This window comes from Staurois parvus, unplaced genomic scaffold (genome assembly GCF_062004578.1).
Source record: "Staurois parvus isolate SC_StPar_1 unplaced genomic scaffold, SC_StPar_1.0 ptg000734l, whole genome shotgun sequence".
Taxonomy (NCBI): domain Eukaryota; kingdom Metazoa; phylum Chordata; class Amphibia; order Anura; family Ranidae; genus Staurois; species Staurois parvus.
In genome coordinates, this window is record NW_028318530.1 from 3,357,319 (window position 1) to 3,380,597 (window position 23,279).

General features: G+C 43.8%; 1 protein-coding gene across 2 annotated transcripts in view; it reads left to right on the forward strand.

Moving 5' to 3' along the window:
* Window positions 1–23,279, forward strand: part of RFC1 (replication factor C subunit 1) — a 101,352-nt gene that overhangs the window by 6,249 nt on the left and 71,824 nt on the right. For both annotated transcript variants that reach the window (XM_089654036.1, XM_089654037.1), the window contains exons 2-4: window positions 6,109–6,261; window positions 8,619–8,697; window positions 10,528–10,647. In XM_089654036.1, coding sequence (XP_089510162.1) covers window positions 6,109–6,261; window positions 8,619–8,697; window positions 10,528–10,647 — 352 coding nt within the window. The remainder of the gene's footprint in view (window positions 1–6,108; window positions 6,262–8,618; window positions 8,698–10,527; window positions 10,648–23,279) is intronic.

The window sequence follows — 23,279 nt, forward strand, 5'->3', positions numbered from 1 at the left end:
AAAAATACACTTTGATTAAAAAAAACAATATATACCCCAATTGTTTTGTAAAATATGTAAGAGGATGTTACGGCGAGCAAATAGATACCCAACATGTCACGCTTTAAAATTGCCCACGCTCGTGGAATGGCATGAAACTGCGGTACTTAAAAATCTCCATGGGTGATGTTTAAACATTTCTACAGGTTAGCAGTGTAAAGTTACAGAGGAGGTCTTGTGTGAGAATTATTGCTCTTGCTCTGACATTTGTGGCGATACCTCACATGTGTGGTTTGAACACCATGTACATATGTGGGCATGGCCTACGTATGCGTTCAACACTATGTGCAAGCACAGGGGGATGGGAGCACTTTAAACTTAAAAAAAAAAAAAAAAATTAATGTTTTTTTTTTTTTTCTCATTGTTCCTTTTAAAAAAATTGTAATCACTTTTATTCTTATCACAAGAAATGCATGCATCCCTTGTGATAGAAATAATGAGTGACAGGTCCTCTTTATGGAGAGATATGGGGTCAATAAGACCCCACATCTCTCCTCTGCAATGTAAAGTATTAGATTAAAAAAAAAATGACCGAAAGTGACATAGCTCTGGTCCTCCAAGGGCATAGAGATGTGTGGCGACCATCTTTCCTTCACTCATCTCTATGCCCAGCGCCGGGATCGATGGTTTGTCAGGTGAGATTGAACTATTGAGCGGCTGCTGGCGGGTGACGAGGGGTGGGCGGCTTTGAGGGGCGAGGTTTTTACGGCATCTGTATCAAAGCTTTTTTTCATTTCGGCCGACAGGTGAAAGGGGTGTTGTCGACCGAAACGTTTCGGCCACCGGAATTTTGGTGCATCCCTAGTTAGATTGACTTCTGTGAGAAAGACCGCTGTACGCACTGACCGAATGCCGACCAGTGTTTTTTTGTTGAACTGGCAGATACCAGCCCATGTGTACCCAGCCTTAGATGGGAATGATGACTATTCCTTGTAAACAGCTGTCAGCTTTAAAGTATGAGCAGGAGTTAAATCTTTCTAATAAGTAGATGCTTTCTTGTACGATATCTGCATACTGATTTGGGGTCTATATAATCCTAGTAGAAGAGAAAATACTTTGATTTTTTTTTTTTTTTATTGGGGATGAGCATAATTTAGTGTTGCATAAGAACGTAGAAGCTGGTCTGTTGATACTAGTGTGCTTCAGCTGTCACTGGCTGCAGGGTGTCACCTGACAAAGAATAAAAACAATAGATGTGGTTTCAGTTTGATTTTTTTTTTTTTTCCCTTTCACAAAACTTTAATGCAAATGTCCGAGTGTCTGATGTAAACAGCTGAGTAATTGGTTTGTAAAGCCCGTACATGTAAATAGAATTAATGTTTTATGTTCTGTATTGTGCAAGGATGTCAGATTAATTTGTAGCCTAAGCCAGAGTTTTAATGCCGTTTCTTATGTTGGGGTAAAATACAATTACAGCATTGTAAATAAAAAAAATTGTATTTTACTTACAGGTGCAAAGTGCACTAGAGTTTGTACATTTCATCTAACCACAGATTCATGAAGGGATTAATTTGAGCTTGTGAGATTGGTTACTCTTGCATCACTGTTTGCTGTACCCTCTGTCATCCTATAAGCTCATATATATCGGTTCATGCATCATTGCTGAAAAGGATATAGAGGGACAATCTGATATTTTAACCAGTTAAGCTCTGCCCTATAGCAGGTTTACTGCTACAGGGTGGACTTGCTGCACAAAATCACATATATAAATGTCATCCGCGCTCCCGCCGTGTTCGCGGGTAGGGGGTGTGCGCCTGCTGAGTCCGCGGTGCTGTGATTAGGTGCAGCACTGATCAGTCAGCAGATTCAGGCCAGAGATGTTCGGCCTGGATCTGCTGAGTGATCGGTACAATCACAGAACTTCCTGTACCTGTGTTTACATTACACAGGCACAAGAAATGATGCAATATTATCTCACATTCCGTTCCACGTGAGTCAAAGCACCACACACACACACAGAGCAAAAGCACTGTTAGGTCACATTTAACCCCCTGATCGCCCCCAGTTAACCCCTTCACTGCCCTGTCACCAGTGTCATTAGTACAGTGTACAGATTTTTTTTACTGATCACTGTATTAGTGTCACAGGCGACTTTAGATAGCGTAAGCATCCCTGCCAGATAGCGTCAAATTGCCCGCCACTACATCACTCATCACTTTTAACCCTTTGATTACCAGGAACGTGCTTACATATAGTAAACTTCCAATGCTAGTATAGTGTCTGAACGGATCAATATCTTTGATCAGATCAGCACTATACCAGCATTCACAATAGTATAGTGTTCCCAAAAACCCAGCATTAGCTAGATCAGCCCTGGCACCTGTGTTTAGTCCCTACGTTTAACCCCCACCCCCCCCTTCCTTCTCCTCCAACAAGTGCAATGTCAGTAGATCACTGTCACTTGATACATTGCACACAAAACTGCAGGGTTAGCAAGATCATGCCTGATCACTGCTAGCACTGGCAGGTAATTTTTTTTTTTTTCTGGTAGTGGTTCAAGCAGTCCCTGACAGCCAGGTGCTCTTTTTTTCCCGTGCGTCGCACTAGGTACCTGTAAATTTAGTGGACAAAATGTCCAACATGGAAACCTATTACAGTTTCTGAATTTAAAGTTTTTTTTGGGGCCTAACCCTCAACATGGTAATTTCTAAAAAAAATGAATTGTTGTTGTATTGGTCCACAGATCCGATTCATCATATGCCCGTGTTCTCTGCTGCCATGACCAGGCATAGATGTGAGAATATAATGCGTTGTATGCATTTCAGCGACAATACACTCTGTGGTCCTTGGAGTGACACTGAATATGACCAGCTCCACAAAATTTGTCCCCTTATAAATCACCTTAACCAGAAATTTGCAGATGTGTATACTCCTCAGCAAAACATCTGTGTGATGAGTCTCATTAATTTTTCTGGCCGCCTTGCATTCAAACAATTTCTCCCCTGCAAGCGTGCCAGATATGGGGTCAAAATGTATAATACCTGTGAGAGGGCAACAGGCTATACATGTAATTTTCAGGTGTACAAGGAAAAAGATAGTTAATTCAAGCCCCCCAGATGCTCAGACTACAATGGGAATAGTGGCAAGATAGTTTGGGACTTGGTGTCACCCTTTTTCCATATGGGGCACCACTTGCACGTGGACAATTTTTATACAAGCGTGCCACTATTTAGACATTTGTACAATCTTGGAGTTGGCGCCTGTGGCTCCGTGCGACCTAATCGCCGGGGCTTCCCCCAACGGCTTGTAAATACCCATCTTACAAAGGGGGAAAGCCTGCTTGAGAAATGATGAATTGCTCTCAATGAAGTGGAGGGACAAATCTGATGTTTTCATCTTGTCTTCCATTCACGCAGACACGACCATCCATATATCCAAGGCAGCTGTTGTTGAGAAGCCCCTCTGTGTCAATGACTATAACCTTAACATGGGAGGGGTGGACTTCAACAACCAAATGATGAAGCCGTACTTAGTTTCCTGTAAAGCTAGACTCTGGTACAAAAAAGTGTCTGTATATTTATTTCAATTGGCTCTGTACTGTGCTTTTGTGCTTTACAAAGCAACTGGAAGAAGTGGATCCTTTCTAAAATTCCAGGAAGAGATCATCATGGCCCTTTTGTATCCAGAAGGTGCCATGGCCCAAACCTCCAACCCAGATGCAGTGAGCCAGCTACATGAGGCATTTTCCCGATGCCATTTATGGTACCCCAACCCAAAAGTCACCCCAAAAAAGATGTGGCTGTAGCAGTCACGGCATTAGGTGTGACAACAGCTTTTTTTGTTTCTCATGTCCTGGCCCATCTGGTCTCTGCCTCAACTACTACTTTCTGTCGCTACCCATACTGAGGAGAAGTTGCAGAATGTATTTTGGGGTGTAATTACATGGCATGTGTTAGCAATATACCATTTAAATGGCAACTTTGTGTACACAAAAAGTCATATTTCACAAACTTGTGGAAAAAAAAAAATCTTTCATGAGCTCAACATGCACAGATAGCTTAGGGTGTCTACTTTCTGAAAAGGGGTCATTTGGGGGTATTTGTTCTGTCCTAGCATTTTAGCACCTCAAGAAATGTGGTAGGCAGTCAGAAAGTAAAAGCTGTGTAAACAGTGAGAGTAGAAGGAGCATGTGAGTAGTTTTTAACCGGAGAAATAGCTCACTCCTGTGTTGGTGAAGGTAAGCAGTAATTGCTGGGCCTTGCTTAGCAAAGTCCTAGAAGTATTCCAGTCAGGCTTCAGGTGGTATGTAAATGGCCTACACCTATAGCAAGAGCATTATTCAACTTTAGTCAGAGCTGCACAGTTTGCTTTCATCTACAGATGCCCCAAAATTGTATAGGCAGTTTTCTTGGTAAAGGTGAACAAACCCTTTGTTGCTCAGGCCAAAAACTACAGTTGGTTTACTTGAACAAAAACCTACATTCATGCAAAGTGAAAATTGCTTTCACTCACCAATAGGGTTCTGTCATAAAAATCCAACCTGGCAGTGAATTTTTAAATTTTTTTTTTTTTTCTTTTTAGTTTTTAATTCCACTTTATTGTATTTCTGGGTACCATTTTTAAGGGCTAAATCAGATGGACAATGAGTCCTATCCTCATGTCCTGAGCTGAATTCGCTCTGTGTGTGCATCCACCTTGGAGCTGCGTGCAGGCAGCCCATAGAAGAGGATGCAAATGCAACATCTGCACAGACACAGTTGCATGTTAAAATTTGACATGCAGGCAAGAGTAGGTGCATGGATCTAATCCAGGGTGGATAAAAATCAATGATTTTTTTAAAAAAATAAAAAAATCGTTTTTTTTTATTTAAATCAGATTTTTTTTATTTAAATCAGATTTTTTTAAATAAAATGCTTTTTGAGGAAAATATATTACCATCCAAAGGTTATTCCATCATGAAATAAAGATTTGTTTTTTAATTATGTAGAATAAGGCTGTATATGTTTAATTTTTTTGGTAAATAAATTCCATGAATCCATTCACAATGTCATGCTCTTCCAGAGGTTTTTGTAAGATTATTGGGCAGTTTCTCTGCCTACAAGATATTATCACAGATGCTTGGTTTACTTTTGCAGTTCTCAAAACTGAATTTGACTCAGCGGAGATCACATGCCTCTTCTTCACAGCAAAAATGTTATAACATGAACAGAGTTAAGAAAAAGATCTTAATCCTAACTTCTACAAACCTATGAATACAGAATCAACCCCTTCAGTGATCAGTTTCAAGAAGTTCAGTGAATAGAATAGAAACAATATTTTTCTGATTGTTTGGAGTGGAATAGATCTGCACAAGAAGAAAGTGAAACTAAGTGTGAGGAGGAAGGGGCTGACAGTCTAAGTTTCTTCAAATATATATATTTTGTTTAGCAAATTAGTTAACAAACATGGATGTTTGTTTAAGCAAATAACATATGCTGGAATGTTATTGTTTCAGTTGAATAAATCTATTTAAATTGTTATTATTAAGGTAATGATTATTTTTCTCCTTCCTAAGTACAACAGAAAAGTTGTCCAAATATGAATGATTAACCTAATAAACTGGGGATAAAAAAACTAATATGAAAAGTTGTTATTCTAAAAATCTTCATCTACTTGCATATTAAAGTTATACCAGCAAGAATTAGTCTTTATGTAGAAAACTAGGATTTAAATCAAGCCTTACTGACTAGTGATTTAAATCGTGATTTAAATCATGATTTAAATCAGTTTGATTTAAATCAAATCCACCCTGATCTGATCGCACAGTGTCAGGTCTCAAAGCCTGTCTGAGTGAGCCCTTGAGATGGTCTTTCTCAATCTTTTTACCCTAGAGGTAGTCCCCTCAAAAAAATGTTGATGTTTGGAGATCCCCTGCTAAAATTTTTTAATTTTTAAAGGTCTTATTACATTAGTGTAGAAAATGTTTGTGAAATGCACCACAGCATATGACCAGTGATTACCAAACACTTTAAAAGTGTGAATGGCTCTGTGTTAGCAGTGAATAATTTGTACATTTTATGGGCTGCCTAGCTGAGCGTTTCAAATTCGATTGGTGACCTCATTAATAGCTGTATTTTGTTTCTGTTCAAGGATATTCGAAAATTTTTTGGCGTAAGCCCAGTTGCCAAGAAAACATCTAATGAAAAAATTGATAAAAAAGAGAGATCTAATGAGAAAATTGATAAAAAAGAGAGATCAAAATCTTCTGATGAAGTCACGGAACACAAGAGGTCAAAAGCTAAGGTGAGTGTTCCTTTTATACTTTATATATTAGTACACAGTTGGTATACGTAATGGAGGGTGTATAGAATGTGTGTGGCCTCACTAGGGACAGGTACAGTTGATATAAAAAGTCTACACACCCCTGTTAAAAATGTCAGGTTTCTTTGATGTAAAAAAAAATGAGACAAAAAAATAATTTCAGAACTTTTTCCACCTTTAATGTGACCTATAAACTGTACAACTCAATTGAAAAACAAACTGAAATCTTTTAGGGGGGGGGGAAGTAAACATAAAAAAACTAAAATAATATGGTTGCATAAATGTGCACACCCTCTTGTAATGGAGGATGTAGCTGTGTTCAGAATTAAGCAATCACATTCAAAATCATGTTAAATAGGAGTCAGTACTCAGCTGCCATCATTTTAAGGCCCCTCTGGTTAACCCCAAATAAGGTTCAGCTATTCTAGTATGTATTTCCTGACATTTGCTTAGTCGCATCCTATAGCAAAGCCATGATCTGCAGAGAGCTTCCAAAGCATCAGAGGGATCTGATTGTTAAAAGGTATCAGTCTGGAGAAGGGTACAAAAGAATTTCCAAGGCATTAGATATACCATGGAACACAGTGAAGACAGTCCTCATCAAGTGGAGAAAATATGGCGCAACAGTGACATAACCTAGAGATGGACGTCCCTCCAAAATTGATGAAAAGATGAAAAGAAAACTGGTCTGGGAGGCTGCCAAGAGGCCTACAGCAACATTAAAGGAGCTTCAGAAATATCTGGCAAGTCCTGGCTGTGTGGTACATGTGACAACAATATCCCGTATTCTTCATATGTCTGCGCTATGGGGTAGAGTGGTAAGACAGAAGCCTTTTCTTATGAAGAAAAACATCCAAATCTGAAGTCTCCCAAAAGCATGTGGGAAAATGTGTTATGGTCTGATGAAACCAAGGTTGAACTTTTTGGCCATAATTCCAAAAGATATGTTTGGCGCAAAAACAACACTGCACATCACCAAAAGAACACCATACCCACAGTGAAGCATGGTGGTGGCAGCATCATGTTTTGGGGCTGTTTTTCTTCAGCTGGAACTGAGGCCTTAGTCAATGTAGAGGGAATTATGAACAGTCCCAAATACCAGTCAATATTGGTACAAAACCTTCAGGCTTCTGCTAGAAAGCTGAATATGAAGCTTCATCTTTCAGCATGACAACGACCCAAAGCATGCATCCAAATCAACAAAGGAATGGCTTCACCAGAAGAAGATTAAAGTTTTGGAATGGCCCAGCCAGAGCATAGATCTGAATCCAATCCAAAATCTGTGGGCTGATCTGAAGAGGGCTGTGCCCAGGAGATGTTCTCACAATCTGACAGATTTGGAGTGTTTGCAAGGAAGAGTGGGCAAATATTGCCAAGCCAAGATGTGCCATGCTGATAGACTCATACCCAAAAAGACTGAGTGCTGGAATAAAATCAAAATGTGCTTCAACAAAGTATTAATTTAAGGGTGTGCATGCTTGTGTAACCATATTATTTTAGTTTTTTATTTTTACTTCACTTAAAAGATTTCAGTTTGTTATTCATTTGAGTTGTGCAGTTTATAGGTGGAAAACGTTTTGAAATTGTTTTTCTTTGTCTCATTTTTTTATATCACAGAAACCTGACATTTTACCAGGGGTGTGTAGACTTTTTATATCCACTATATGTCTAAGATTGGTGCAGAATGGGGGTCTGGGAGCAGGGGAACATATAATAAGGCTTGCTTCTGCCAAGTTTAAATTGCATCTCTAGGCTTTCCTTTTTAATTGTGGAAGGAATGGGGAATGTTTAGTCCCTTTGTCCCCATTGGGGAGAAGCACCATTCTTTTGTACTGTTAATTATTGTCACTGAAACATAAAGTAAGGGGAAATCCAAAATTTTGGACTTGTCGGCAGAACAGAAGGTGAGGGGGAACCGCTTCAGGCAAAACAGTCTAAGAGGGCAATTCCCATCACTTTGGAAGATTTTCTTTACCTTCCTGCTGAGTCTCTGTGACAGGAAGTGAAGGAAAAATTCCCTAATGGTACAAAACGACCAAAAACAAACGGGCAGAAATATGCGGTTTACAACTAAAAAAGTTTTGGATATATATATAAACAAATAACACAAATTGAAAAAGTAAACCATCTTATGGGATGCAAGATTTTATTATAGAATAAATAGCATAGTGTCTGCAGAAGCCCATAAAAGTGAGCCCAACTGGAAAGTGCTTGACCTGCTATATGATGAGTTGAGCTGTTAGAAGGGTATCTTTCTGTATGCTACACATACAGACTTGCTCTGCGGTTATCGTGTGACCTGTGGTTTTTATTAATTTTTTTTTTTTTGTCTTTTTTAGTTGAAGAGTCCAGTCAGTGATGACGATTTAAAGAAAAAACAGCAAATTAGGAAGAAGAAGAGGGTGATCATTGACTCAGGTCCATATCTTTATCACATTTGTTTCATTGGTCTACATGCTTAACTTGTCATGTGTGGGGCTTTAAAAATACACTGACAGCTATAGTGGACATGATTCTAAGCAATGCACTAAAAGAAGACTTTATCATACTGGAAAACCAACATCCAATCAGCACTCAGAGCCAATAGCCACGAGCACTGATCAGTGTGTTCTGGCGGAGGTTCCCTTGTCAGAAAACAAAGGTACAACGGGGGAGATCTCCATACCAACATCGCTTGTGTTGGTATGGCGATCTGTCAATTTTTTATCGTTGAATGGGGAAAAAAAAAGAGTGTGTTAACCCAGCTTTAGCTGCACAAATGTGCTTTAGTGTGAAAGGGTCCTTAAACCTTACTCCATTGCCCCCTCCTAATCATCACAATGCAATGAGAGCATGTAAGGATTTTTAAAGCAGATATCCACCCAAAAGGAGAAGTTCTGCTCTAAGGCCTCTTCCCAGTTACCAGTTAAGGATTGGCACCTTTGGAAAGCGGTTACCTGATGTTGGCAGGTACCTGATCCCTATTTCGCTGCGATCAGAAGCAGAAGTTCTCCTCAGGACCCTCTCCCCCCTGTACACACTGTCTTCTGCGACGTGGTAGGTTCCAGAGGACTGCGGGACCATTCACAATGTACAGTGGGTACCCGGCTGTGAAGCTGCAAGCTGTCACAGCCGGGTACCCAAACTTAAGATGCTGGGGACACAGGACGGCCGCTGAACTCGGCTTCAGTGAGGACACCGCTGGATCCTAGGACAGGTGTGTGGCTTTTTTTTGTAGCTGCTGGCGTTTATTTTTTTCACCAGAGACTGGAGCTTCGTTCTAAGCAAGCAAAAAACTAACTAGCTATTTTTATTCTTTTTTTTTTTTTTGTCTTTAAGTTATGTTATGTTCATGCAACAAATATAAAGTTTGGCTTCAAAAGAGAACATACACGTTAAACTAAACCTGTAATTTGTCTATGCAGGCCAAAGCAACAGGTTTTTTTTTTTTTTTTTTTCCTTGAATTACTTTAAAACCCCCCCCCCCCCCCATCCCCCTTCCTTATCTTCCCCAGCAGTATATACATACCTTCCTTCACTCCCCATTAGTGCTGTTCAGCCCCTGCTATGAATTTCTAGAGTAGCAGCTTAACAGGGCCATGGGACACCATGTGATACCACTGCATTGGCCCAGCTCTGTCGCATCGAATAAGTTACATGTCCCTCTATACCCAGAAGTGCTGAATATTCGGTTCCTGGTGCTAAATAGAGTGGCAGGTTGCGAGCAGAAGCAAAATATGTTCAAAGGTTATATGGGGGATTAAAGCAAACCTGTTATGGCCTTGATGGGCAAGCCAAAGGCTTGCTTTAAATAATGCCATGCATCTCCAGATATGCTTTGAGTCTTTATTGAACTCTAGGAATCGTCTAATAGGTTTCAGAGAGAGTGCCATTATCCTTTCTTTTTAGAACACAAACTGAAGGCTGACCTCTCCTGAAAATGCTAGTGGCCTGGTTGTAATGATCCTCATATTTTCTTATTGTGGTCCAGGCCAAGTATACAGTTTATAGACCGATCATGATTCACGATTTCATGATGTGCATCTGAGGTAGGTGTTAGAATACTGAAGCCACTAAGAATTTTACACAGCTAACGCTTTATCTAATGAGACCTAATAACTTGCGCTCATCAATCAAGCCTAAACAAACCCTTTGAAACACACAGTACATGATTTTAATAATTTCTTTTGTTTCTGATTAATATGGTGTACAGTGTTTATGTATGTGCTCAAGTCTGATATTGTGAACTGAACGTTTGATACTCTACAGATTCTGAAGAGGATACACCACCGCCTAAGAAGTCTAAAAAACCTCAGGAGACTTCACCACCCATTACAAAGCCTCTCAAAGTTAAAAAGCCAGACCCCGTTCTCTATGTCTCAGATACAGGTATAGTCGGAATCTTAATTCAGTCTTTCAGCATTTCCATTTTGTTTTTTTTTGTCATTCCTAATAATACTGCTTTTTTAACGTTTTTGCTCCCTGCAAAGATATACCTTTCTTAACTAGGAGCCTTGTGGCTACATTGGTACTGCATAGATGGCAGAAACCTCTGCTGATCTGATACTGATAAATCAGTAAAGGTTACTAATAACGGCAGACTGAGAGCAAGTCTGAACCCAGTTTTTCTCAACTCACGCTAGAAACTGTTCTTTATTGTTTATGGTACAGAATTGTGTGCTGTGTGATTAAAAAAAAAACTAAATGGGGGGCGCTCGTGAGCAGCAACCAAGATGGCTGCTTTGTAAATTAACTCCTCGGCCGCCGGACACATCGGCCGATTTTCTCTCCTCAGGGGGGGGTCCCCCTGTTTCCTCCCTGGCCCCCTGTCTCTCTGGTGCCCTGATGGGCAAAAAAACGCCGGCCGCCCGTGCCTCCAGCTCCCGGCAGGCTGCTCCGGAGTTTGCGGCCTACCCGCCGGAGATCGCGGCTGAAGCCGGGGCCTCGATTTTGGGCCGGCTGCCGCGGACTTCCAGGACCCCGGCCACGGGTTCGCGGCTCCCGCCCGGGACCACAGATGGAGCCCCAGCCGCGATTTTGGGTCCCCCGCTGTCACCATCCATAGGTGGGTCGGACCCTGGCAGTGTAGAGGACCTGGCACCAGAGCCATCCCTGCAGTCTCCCATCCCATCTCTGCGGGATGCTGAGCTCCTGCGCCGATTCCAATGTATGCTGCAGTCCGAGTTGTCCTCCGCTACCTCCAAGCTGGCCGACCGTCTTTCGCAGGAGATTCGCGAGTTGGGCAACCGGACGAACGACCTCGAAGATAAGATGGACGCTGCGGCCACGGTCATGGAAAATCACGAACAGGATTTGTGCGACCTCAAGAAAGAATTGGCGGACGCGCTGCTACGGCTTGAGGATTTTGAAAATCGTTCCCGCCGTGGCAATCTGCAGTTAAGGGGTATCCCGGAAACGGTCGCGGATCTTACTTCCACTGCTACAGCTCTGTTTCAGGAGCTGACACCCGCTGTTCCCATTGACCGGCTTGAATTTGACCGCATACATCGTGCGTTGGGCCCCAGACGACCGGATGGGCCCCCGAGGGACATTATCATCAAGTTTACGTATTACCGCACTAAGGAAACTATCCTCTTGGCGGCCAGAAACAACCCTGACCTCAGCTTCCAGGGGCATCGCTACCAGCTCTTTGCGGACCTCTCTCAGACCACTCTTCAGAAGCGTCGCCAATTGAAGCCGTTCACTTCGGTCCTGGTGAAACACAGTATCAAATACGCTTGGGGCTTCCCGTTTCGCCTCACCTTCACCTACCAGGGCCGCAGTCATTCTGTGGCTACGCCGGAGGAGGCCCATTCTCTTCTGGAATCTTTACACCTTCTTTCGCCTGAGGCTGCGAATCGGAGCCCAGCTCATTCATCTGGATCCCCGGCAAGGCCGCTTCTTCCAAGCCGCATCTGGGAGCGGTCATCCAATAGGAAGAGGGCCCTCCCTCAGACCTCTTCACGATCAAGTCCTTCCTGTTCTTCTCCGGGCTGAAGATGTGTCTTGGACTTCCCATGTATCATCTCACCGATGGACTTCCTTGACGGGACCGTGAGTTTGGCCCTTAGGGCTCCCCCAGTTTGTCAGCATTACGGGTTGGGACTGCTCCAGTGTGCCCCCTTGGGTTCCTTCCCTGGTTGGGGGGTCTCCTCATGGATTCGAGAATTATGACTTTCTGCTGCCGCAGCCTATTTTGGGCCTGGGTGATGGTATTCCGGTTTTTGTTGGTAGCACGGAGTGAGGGTTCCCTCTGGTTTCGGGGTGGGAGGTTGATCTGGTAGGCCCGGTTGGGTGGGAGGGGGATAGCCCCATGGTTCTCTGGTTTGCTATGGGGAGGTCATCACGGTGGCCTAGCTCCTTTAGTTTTATTGCTTTGGTACCCCGTTCTATTGTGTTTAGTGCCTTATTGCCCTTTTGCCCCCTGGGGACTTATGTTTCTGATGTTTCCATTTGCAGCCATGTGTCCGGTGGCAGAGCCACCCCTAACTGGTATCCTTCCTTTGTAGGATGCACGTCACCATTGGCGTGACACGATTGCACTATTGTATATTCTTTTTGTGTACTTTTCCTTCTTTCTTTCTGTGTTTTTTTTTCTCCTTTTGGTTTTTTTTTGTTTTTGTTTTCTGCAGGGTTCCGGGACGCCACGGTCCGATCGCCATTGGGAGCAGAAATTGCTAGCTGCTTTATGGTTTCTTCTGCTGAGCGCGTTGCCCTGATGCCGCCATGGCCTCGCCCCTTTTGAAAATTCATTCGCAAAATGTTCAAGGCTTTAATTCGCCTCAGAAGCGGGCTAAAGTTTTTCATCACCTCAAATCACAACAAATTGACGTGGTATGTTTACAAGAGACCAGGTTTTCTCAGTCCTCCGCCCCGCGTTATCTTTCACCTCACTATCCCACCTTTTACACGGCCTCGGCCCCTGAGAAGCGTCGGGGTGTCCTGATCGCTTTTAAACGCAATCTCCCCTTTGTCTGTGCTAGGAATATAGCGGACCCCACGGGCAGGTATCTGCTTCTGCAAGGCACCCTCTGGGATCAGGAGGTTACTTTTGTCTCTTACTACGCGCCTAATCGTTTTCAGGATAAATTCTTTTCACATCTTTGCACCATTGTTTCCCGACACTCCAAGGGTCTTCTTGTTGTTTTGGGGGATTCAAATGTTACTTTGGATTCCGCATTGGATAGGCGCTGCGCACGGGGGGCGGCCCCTTCTCATGACTTGGTGCTGGAGGAACGTATGCGCTCTCTCCTGCGGACAGCGGGGCTGGCGGATGTCTGGAGGGAGCTTCACCCAACGGAACGCGACTTTACATTCTATTCCAGTCCTCATGATAGTTTTTGTAGAATTGATCATATATTTATGCAGGTTCAGCAGCTTCCCTTGGTCAGGCGGATAACTATTCCCTCCTCGCCTTGGTCGGATCACGATCCCTTGGTACTTCTCCTTGCCCTCTCTGGGTCAGAACGGCGCCCATTTCATTGGCGCATCAATGATTCTTTATTGACCACTCAGGCTACCTGCCAACAAATAGAATTTTTTTTACGAACATACTTCACGGAAAACGCGGGATCGGTCTCCTCGGCAGTGCCCCTATGGGAGGCACATAAGGCCACGGTGCGGGGTCATGTTATACAGCTGGCGGCGGTCCGGAAGCGGGAGCGGGAGCGCCGACTTTTGGAGCTTCATTCTCTCCTGGCCTCTGCGGATGCGCGTTGGAAGTCCTCTCCATCTGCGGCCCATAAACGCGCTCGGGACGCTCTGGCGGCAGAGTTAGACCTACTTGCCTCTTCAGAGGCGGAACGGGCCCTGCGTTGGACCAAACACAAATTTTATTCCTGTGCTAATAAGCCAGGCCCGATGCTGGCCAGGAAACTCAATTCTGTGGGGAAACCCCATAAACCGATTCGACTGCGACTTCCTACAGGTGGCTGTACTTCTAATCCCCAGCAGATTGTTTCCCGTTTCTCAGACTTCCTTGCACGCCTCTACGCTAAACCAGATCCCTTCCCCGTGGCTCAAGCAGAGGCATTCTTTCAAGATCTCCGACTTCCTGGGTTATCCGAGGCAGCACAGGTGGCACTCAACGCCGGTGTCACTGTACCAGAAGTGCTCCAAGCTATCAAATCTTTACGGTCCACCGCGGCCCCAGGTCCCGACGGCTTTTCCGGTCTTTATTATAAGAAATTCTCAGCCTTGTTGGCGCCCTTTTTGGCTGAGTATTTTAATGCGTTACGACAGGGCTCCTCGCCCTCCCCAGATGCGCTTAGAGCGCATATCGCCATGATTCCTAAGACGACCGATGATGTACAGGAACCGCAAGCCTTCCGGCCTATTTCTCTTCTTAATGAAGACCTGAAGATATTGGGCAAGATCCTTAGTTTCCGCATTAATAAATATTTGCGTAGCCTGGTCCACAGGGACCAGGTAGGGTTCGTCCCCGGGAGGCAGGCGGGTGATAACGTTCGTAAGGTGGTCCATCTGATACATTTTCTGCAACAGCGGAAAATCCCGGGATTCTTACTGTCTTTAGACATATATAAAGCCTTTGATTCTCTATCCTGGGAATATCTGCGGTTTGTGCTGTCTCGTTGGGGTTTTGGGGATTCTATTCTTTCTTGGATTCAGGCCTTGTATTCTTCTCCTTCGGCCTCCGTCAAATACGCTGGGTATTTTTCAGATCCCTTTCCTATTGGGCGAGGGACGAGACAGGGTTGCCCCCTGTCCCCAGCGCTCTTTGTCCTGGTGCTTGAGCCGTTGGCTTTGGCGCTTCGGACCGATTGCAATGTATCGGGGGTTCCTTACGCGGGACAGGAATTCAAACTGAACCTTTTTGCGGATGATGCCCTCCTGACTCTTACTAACCCCCTGACGACGCTTCCTAATTTGCAACAGGTTCTTGAGCGCTTCTCCTTGATTTCGGGTCTCCGTATCAACTTGGATAAGACTGTCGCCCTCAATATTACTTTGGCTTCAGATTTGGTTTCGCGCCTACAATCCCACTTCCCTTACAAATGGGCTTCCTCTTCTCTTGAATACTTAGGCATTCGCTTGACCCCCACTTATGACTCCTTGTTTGCTGCAAATTACTATCCATTGCTTAGCTCTCTATCCTCTCTTATGCATTCTTGGCAATTTCCGCACCTGTCTTGGATAGGACGGGTTAATTCGGTGAAAATGACCATCTTGCCGAAATTGTTGTATTATTTTCGCACACTCCCGGTGCGGGTTCCCCCTCATTTTCTTCGGTTGCTTCAGGCGAAGTTAATGCGTTTTATCTGGGCCGATAAGCACCCCAGAGTATCCAAAAGTACGCTTTTTGCCCATAGACTTCAGGGTGGTCTTGGGGTGCCTAATGTGACTAAGTATTATCAAGCGAGCCAGATTGCCCCGCTGTCTATGTTGCACGCCTCTTCCGACGTCCCCCTATGGGTCCTGTTGGAACTACCTAATTGTACCCCTATCGCACTGTCGACGCTTCTATGGCTTCCCCCTGCCCTGCGCCCTATGGCACTGAGTCCGATGTTACTTCATGGCCTACAAGTTTGGGACTCGGTGCGTTACTCTGGTGGTCTGATGTCACCTTTTCTGCCTTTGCTCCCAATTATTAACAACCCTCTTTTCCCGCCGGGTTTGGATCACCCAGGGGCGTTTTCTTGGTGGGTGACTAATGGTTTTTCGCAGGTGCGACACTTTTTGATTTTTCGGTCCTTTCCCACCTGGGACTCTCTTCGGGAATCCCGGAATATCCCCCCGGCGGAATTTTTTCGATATCTTCAATTGCGACACTGGCTGCTCTCGCTGCGGGGTACTTCTGCGTTCCCGTACCAGAAATCTGCCTTTGAACAGCTCTGCCAACTGCGTCCGGGCGCTCCGGGCCTTATATCCCTTCTTTATGCAGCTCTGAACAGACGCTCGTCGCATACTTCTCTTTCATATGTTGTTCAGTGGGAGCGCGACCTGGGAGTGGCTGTGGATCCGGAGGACTGGAATAAGGCCTGGTCACTCATAGCTAAATGCTCATTTAATACGACCACACTGGAGGCAGCCTATAAGGTATTGTTTCGTTGGTACTGGGTTCCGGCTCGGCTGGCCCGGGCTAACCCTGCCTGTAGTGATCAATGTTTTCGGGGTTGTGGTCATCGTGGTGATGTATTACATATCTGGTGGTCATGCCCGAGACTGTTTCGTTTTTGGTCTCGTGTATTTGGCCTCCTTTTCACCTTGTTCCATCTCTCCATACGCCGGGATGCTCGGTATGCCTTGCTTCATTGCCCCATACCGGGCCTCTTAGCTCACCAGCAGAAGTTGGCTTCCTATCTGTTTTTATCCGCCACTAGGACAATTGCTCAGGCCTGGAAGAGTCCGTTTGTCCCTCTTCAGGGGGTGCGGGATCGTATGACCACTATGATGCTCAACGAACAGATGTCGAGTATCCGCAACGACTCCCAATGTAAATTTTTGAAAATATGGGAGCCGTGGTTGCAATATGCCCTTCCCTCACTCCCCCCGGCTAGTCTGGGGATGTAATGGCGTTCGGTATTGGCGCTCTTGAATCCCTGCTCTTTGCCCCCCACCCCTTTTTTTTTTTTTTTTTTTTTTCTTTCTCTCTTTTCTTTTTTCTCTCTCTCTCTGTTTTTGGTGTTACTGGACAGCTGCATTTAATTGTTATAATCAGTTACATTACTGTTTTGTACCTTATGTGCCACTGATAGCCCCTGCGTGGGCGTACCTTTTGCCCTGTTGGCATTAGAGCATTGTTTTTCCTTTTTTTTTTATTTTGCATTTTGTTTATCTGTGCAATTGATAGCCCCTGCGTGGGCGTGTTTTATTGCCTCTGTTTATACTGTTTAAAAAATTTAATAAAGACCATTGAAATAGAAAAAAAAAACTAAATAATGTGGCGTGTTTTGTGAACATAACACCAAGAACTGATCATTTTTCTTTTTCAGTAATAATTTTCAAATTCAATTATTTTAATAATGACTAGAAAAGAAATGGAGACAGAAATTTTAGTGACCCCTTATACTGGTGGTCGGTGTACTGCTTCCTTACAATGGTGGTCAGGCAGAAGATTATTCTGCCACTAATCAAGGAAACCCTAGATCCCTGGTTGAGTGGCTACTTTAAGCAATCCATATTCAGTTTTTTATCGATGAGGTAGGCCCTTGCTACTTCTAGATCTTACAAATAGAACCCTGATGGTGCTTGGCTCAAACCTGTATTAATCTGTGTAGATCAACTGATGTGGTGTCTTTAAAGTGGTTGTAAAGGCTCAAGGTTTTTTACTTTCATGCATTTTATGCATGAAGGTAAAAAACCTGTGTGCAGCAGTGCCCCCAGCCCCCTCAATACTTACGTGAGCCCCATCGCAATCCATCGATGGGCACAACAGCCTCGGCTGCCCCGGGTCTCTGCCTCCTCATTGGCTGAGACAGCAAGTGGGAGCCATTGGCTTCTGCTGTCGACAGTCAGTCAGCCAATGAGGAGAGAGAGGGAGTGGGGCCAAGCCATGGCTCCGTGTGTGAATGGAGACACGGAGCAGTGGCTTGGGAACACGCCTGCTCGGGTGCCCCATGGCAAGCTGCTTGCTATGGGGGCACCCAACAGGAAGAGGCAGGGGACCCGAAAAGAGGAGGATCCAGGGTGCACTGTGCAAAACCACTGCACACAGCATAAACGTATAGCATATTTGTTAATCTCCCCAAAAAGTGAACCTTAGTGTTGCTTTTAATCTTTTTGTATATTGATCACAGCCTGATGATAGACTTCTTTATATGCTAGCAAAGTGTGTTGGCTCCATTAACAGCTAATTCTAATGGTGTCTGAGCATCTTGCAGAAAACTGCTCCCAGAATTCCAGGTGTGTACAGATATCTATGGCTGGTAAGCCTGCACGAAGCAATAACAGGCTGGCAGCAGCTGTCCACTAGTGATGATGTAACTGCACAGGGAGTGATTAAAAGCTGTTCAGGACAGGTGAACGCAAGCTATTTGCCTGGTGCTAACCTCAGGTAATTCCTCGCTGTGCTGTTGAAGTACAAACACTGGCAGACAACTGTGGCCATTACTAGCTTCATATAAACTTTCTGGTTGTAGTTTAAAAAAGTTGCTTGATGCGTCATGCCTAATTTTGGCCGTGTGAATAGGACTAGGGATGCACCAATACCATTTTTTTTAATTTTATCAGTGAGTACCGATACGTTCGGTCAAGTACTCACCGATACCGATACTTTGCAATTTGTGTCAGTACAAAATGTGTGGACGCAAATTGCATCACAAATATTAACATGCTATTTGAACAGGAATGCGATTTCCTGTCCAAATCGCATGCGGTTTCCTCATTGCTCCTGTGTGAATGCAGGTTGTCATAGCCTGAGTTCACACAGGAGCGGTGCAGGGAGGTTTCCTGCAACGGAGAGTTGAGATGTATACTATGGTGATAGTTAGTTCATATTCTCAGTGGTAGGAGAGAAATGAAAGCGGCGGGGATTTCAAATGGACTGTGCTGACCAATCAGATGCCGTCTAGCCTGACCTGTCATCGCTGCAAGGAGAGGAGAGAAAGCACTGAGAACATGGAGCAACTGCCTCAATAGTATACATCCCCACACGCCCACTCCCTGTTCAGCCTGGGATCCATGTAGGGAGGTTTCCTCCTGTGTGAACTTGGGCTATAACAAGCAAATCACATTGCAAAGTATTGGTTTCTGATATTGGGAGCATTTTAATGAGTACTCATGAAAATACTCAGTATTGGCGGATCCCTAAATAGGACCATGGAGTTTAACACATCAGCTGTACCAGGGTGACACAATCCTGTGCTATGGCGCAAAATAGACTTGACAAACCTAAAGGATGTTTGCACTTTGATAAACGGACCCTGTACAGCCCTGAAATGTCAGTCGATTTTGATCTGTTACGATAAAGAGCTGTTTTTTCACCAGAGTTTCTTGTGATGCATTGGTGACATCTTTTTAGTTGTCATAAACAACACTATTCTATCAGCCATTAATAGAGAAAACTTATTGAAGGACCTTACATAGTACATGTTAATGAAATTTCATCGTGACACCCATGTTTACTACAGAGTTCAGTAGTATTTATTGTGAACAACCAGCTGAAGACAGTCAGAAGTTCAGAATGGCCCGAATGACATTTTTCTGGCAGTAGCTCTCCTAAGAACTACCTGCGTCTAATTCAAGCAAGGATTTATGCCAGTGTTAGTAAAGTTACTGACACGTACAGAAATTTCAGGTAGTTCCTACTATTGCTACTTTAAGAATCGACCTCTATGGCAGTGAGAAATTCTTTAACCGCTTGCCCTCCTGAGGATTTACCCTCCTTCCTGACCAGGCCATTTTTTGCGTTACGTCGCTGCGTTATTTTAACTGACAGTTGTGCGGTCATGCAACACTGCACCCAAATGTAATTACATCCTTTTTTTCCCCACAAGTTGAACTTTCTTTTGGTGGTATTTGATCGCCTGTGTGTTTTTTTTTTTTTTTTTTTTTTTTTTTTTTTGTGCTATGAAAAAAAAAAGACAGACAATTTTGAGAAAAAAACAATATTTTTGACTTTTTGCTATTAAATCATGTCCAGTAAAAAAATTAAATCTAATTTTGTCATAAATTTAGACCAAAATGTATTCTGCTACATATCTTTGCCAAAAGAAAAAATCCCAATACGTGTAAATTAATTAGTTTATGTGAAAGTTATAGCGTTTACAAATGGCAGTATAGATACTAGATTTTTTTTTTTTTTTACTAATAATGGCGGCGATCAGCAACTTATTGCTGGACTGCGGCGGGCATTCTGACACGGGGGGGAACTGACTTGGTGTCACTGACATCCCCAGTGACACCAATACAGTGGTCAGTGCTAAAAAACAAAAACTGACATGTACTAATGGCACTGGGCAGGAAGGGATTAACATGAGGAGCGATCAAAGGGTTATCTGTGTGCTGAGAGTGTTTTACTGGGGGGGGCGGTGTGTTGGTGCTTCACTATAAGCACACTGCTCTGGATGGCTGTGCTGTGCGCAGCCATGCAGAACATGTGCCCAAGTTGACAGGGAGGAGGACTTTTAGTAAACAAAGCAGCCCTCCTCCTCGTCTCAGATCCTCGGTAATCACCAGGCACTGGCAGGTAATCACCGGCTGGGACCCAGTGATTGACAGCCGTGGCCACGAATGGCGGCGCGAGTAGGGCGCGCGTCCGGCTCATGTGTGACCCGCATCTGCCCCCTACCCGGAGATGCAAAATTGTGTGTGTGTGTGTGTGATTTTTCACACCCCTGCCGCCCTGTAGCAGTATATCTGCTATAGGGTGGCGGGGTTGTGGTTATGGAGAAGTGAGGGGATTACAAAGAGCAAACATACTCACTTAAATGGCTGCAGCATTGGTTTGATGCTGCAGCTCTCCCAGCCAGCTGAGTGATCACTTGACCACTAATCACTCAGTTCCCAGTCCACTTTGAGCATGAAGCAGTGACTCAGTCACCACTCTCTGCTCTGCCCCTCAAGTGCTTACTGGAACGGTGTGCTTGGGAAAGGGTGGGAGTGACTGGTTCCGGCTCTCAGTTGCTCACTGAGTGGCTGAGCCAACTGCCGCTTAGGCATCTGGGTGGATCCTGACAAAGTCGTGATTGCTATTGAGCCCGGACTGGACTGGCTCTGTGACAGGCTAAAGCCTGCTGTCGGATGAATCTGGGTCATATAAAATAATAAGTGGGAAGTAAGTGAAGAGAATTCTTGTAACCCAGAAGAGAAGTATAGCCCAAAGAGCTTGGCAGTAAAAACTGGCAGTAATTAAGACCAACTCTGGTTTAACGTGCAGAGGTAAGCCAGTATTCAGAGTGGGCAGTGCTTGTACTGCAAAGATGTCATGTATGTGCCTCATTTAGCTGTTGGCGGGGGAGATTCCTTGACTGAAAGTGAGATGTAAGCATAAAGGCCTGTGATGCAGGTGATGTCATTACCCAAATATGTCACTGGGTGAACGGAGCCTGATGGAGAATTGAGAAACTAGTTTCCCATCAAGTCTACTTAACTTTGGAGTGACAGCGCACAGCAGTGGCATGATTTGAAAGCTGCGATTGGACTGACTAGTGGCTATAGATTCGCCCACTCCTATGTGCTGTCAATCAAAAATGGTTCGATCGTGATGGGGAAATTACAGACTAGTTTCCCATCAGGACTGTGCCACTTTTGCTCTGCCCACTCCTAGTATAAAACTCCTCATCTAACTGCCTGTCAGCATAACTGACACTGTGGCCGAGAAGATAGAGTGGAAGTGTGTCCCCAGTGCAGATACAGAAAAATACATGCACGTGTCTGTTACAGGTATATGAATTGAGGGCAAGCACCGACACGTTTGGTGCTGTTCCCCAATAGAATTCTTAAGGGTGTCTATGGCACCCTTTATGAGTTCCCCCAGAGTATGCTGTGTACAAAGCACAGGTACTTCATGAAGAACATTCATGAAAACAAACTTTACGTTTTTATATGACCTCGCTGTATATTCCTATAAACAAAACTGGAATTTTGCCTTTTGATCTCGTATGACACTGGTCTTTGTATGTTTTGTTTTTCAGTGCAGATACATTGCACATCTTTCCGTTCTGCAGTGGCCTTGAACACTGTTTGTTTATACTGGCTGCCAGTTTCTAGTTGTAACTCACCTTAGGACACGTGTTGGATTGCCTGCCGGAGAGTTTTCAGTGGATTGTAGCTTGATTTTCGATATCTGTCTGAATTGTGCAGTATGGGGCTTCATGTTTGTCTTATCTGCAGCAAAGTCTTGGCCCGAGGCTTCTCCATGATTCATTATCTTTAGCACAAAATCTGTTTTTCTGTGTAGGCATCATTTATTTTATTGCATATAATAATACATCTGTCTTTGCTACACAAGGTTTTGAAACTGCCTGTTTGCTCAAGGCTCCTTTTGCACTTCAAACTGCCCACGGTAGTATTGCTTGATTGATGACTTAGTTGGAGTGCATGGTCCAAAACTGGCTTCTCTAGTAACTAGCCACTTACTTGACAGCCAGTGTGAACCTAGAGGTTGGTTTCACACTACATCCAGAATTTTTCAAGACACTCTGTGGCAGATGTCCTATGATAATTACCTCTTACAAGTCCTTAGGTCACTGTTCACTTTTGAACTACTTTTAAACTGGTGGCTAAACAATTTTTGCAGTTTTCCATTTTTTTTTTATTTTTCCCTTACAGCTTTCAGAGTTTGTAAAAGATCCCCCCAAACCATACATTTTTCTGAAAGCACATGACCTGTAAAGTAAAAAAAATAAAATGCTACTGATTTTTTTTTTGTGGACCCACAATAGTTGCGTAAATGTTTATCAATTCACTATTTTCACAAAAAATACACTAAAATCATTATTGGTGGATACATACATGGCAAAATTGATAAAATTCCTGCTAAATCTGTATAGACTCCTATTCATTCACAAACCTGGAGTGTAGTAAACACTTCAGTGATGAATGGACACAGGAGCGATCAGTGTTGAATTAGTTTGCTATAAGTGGCCATGCTGTAAGTCACTGACGTGACCATGAGTTTATAGTAGGAGGAGGAATGCAGGTCCGTACAGCGTATGGACCAGGCCAGTTGGAAGCAGTGCTGTAGGTCCGTACTCGTGGTTAATTTACAGAGGAGAGGCTTTTTCTACCGAGGAATCAAAAAACCTCAGCTTCTCATTATGTATTATGTACTGTACATTGTATTTTATAAAGCAGTGAATGTGATTTCACCAAATATTCTCTGGTGGTGAATCAATAATTTAAGACACAGGACTTAGAAGTTTCACCTGCAGAGAATGTTTACTGAATTTTAGATTTACTGCTTATAAAAATCCTGTGAAAAGCAATCTGAGGGGGATTGGCAGCTATACTGTAACTAACACGGTATATTCTGTAGATCATTTTTGTGATGGTGTCTGGTACAGATAGTTAACCTTGTGTGCTCTGGGGAGAATTGCTGTTCAGATTTGTTTGCCTCTTTG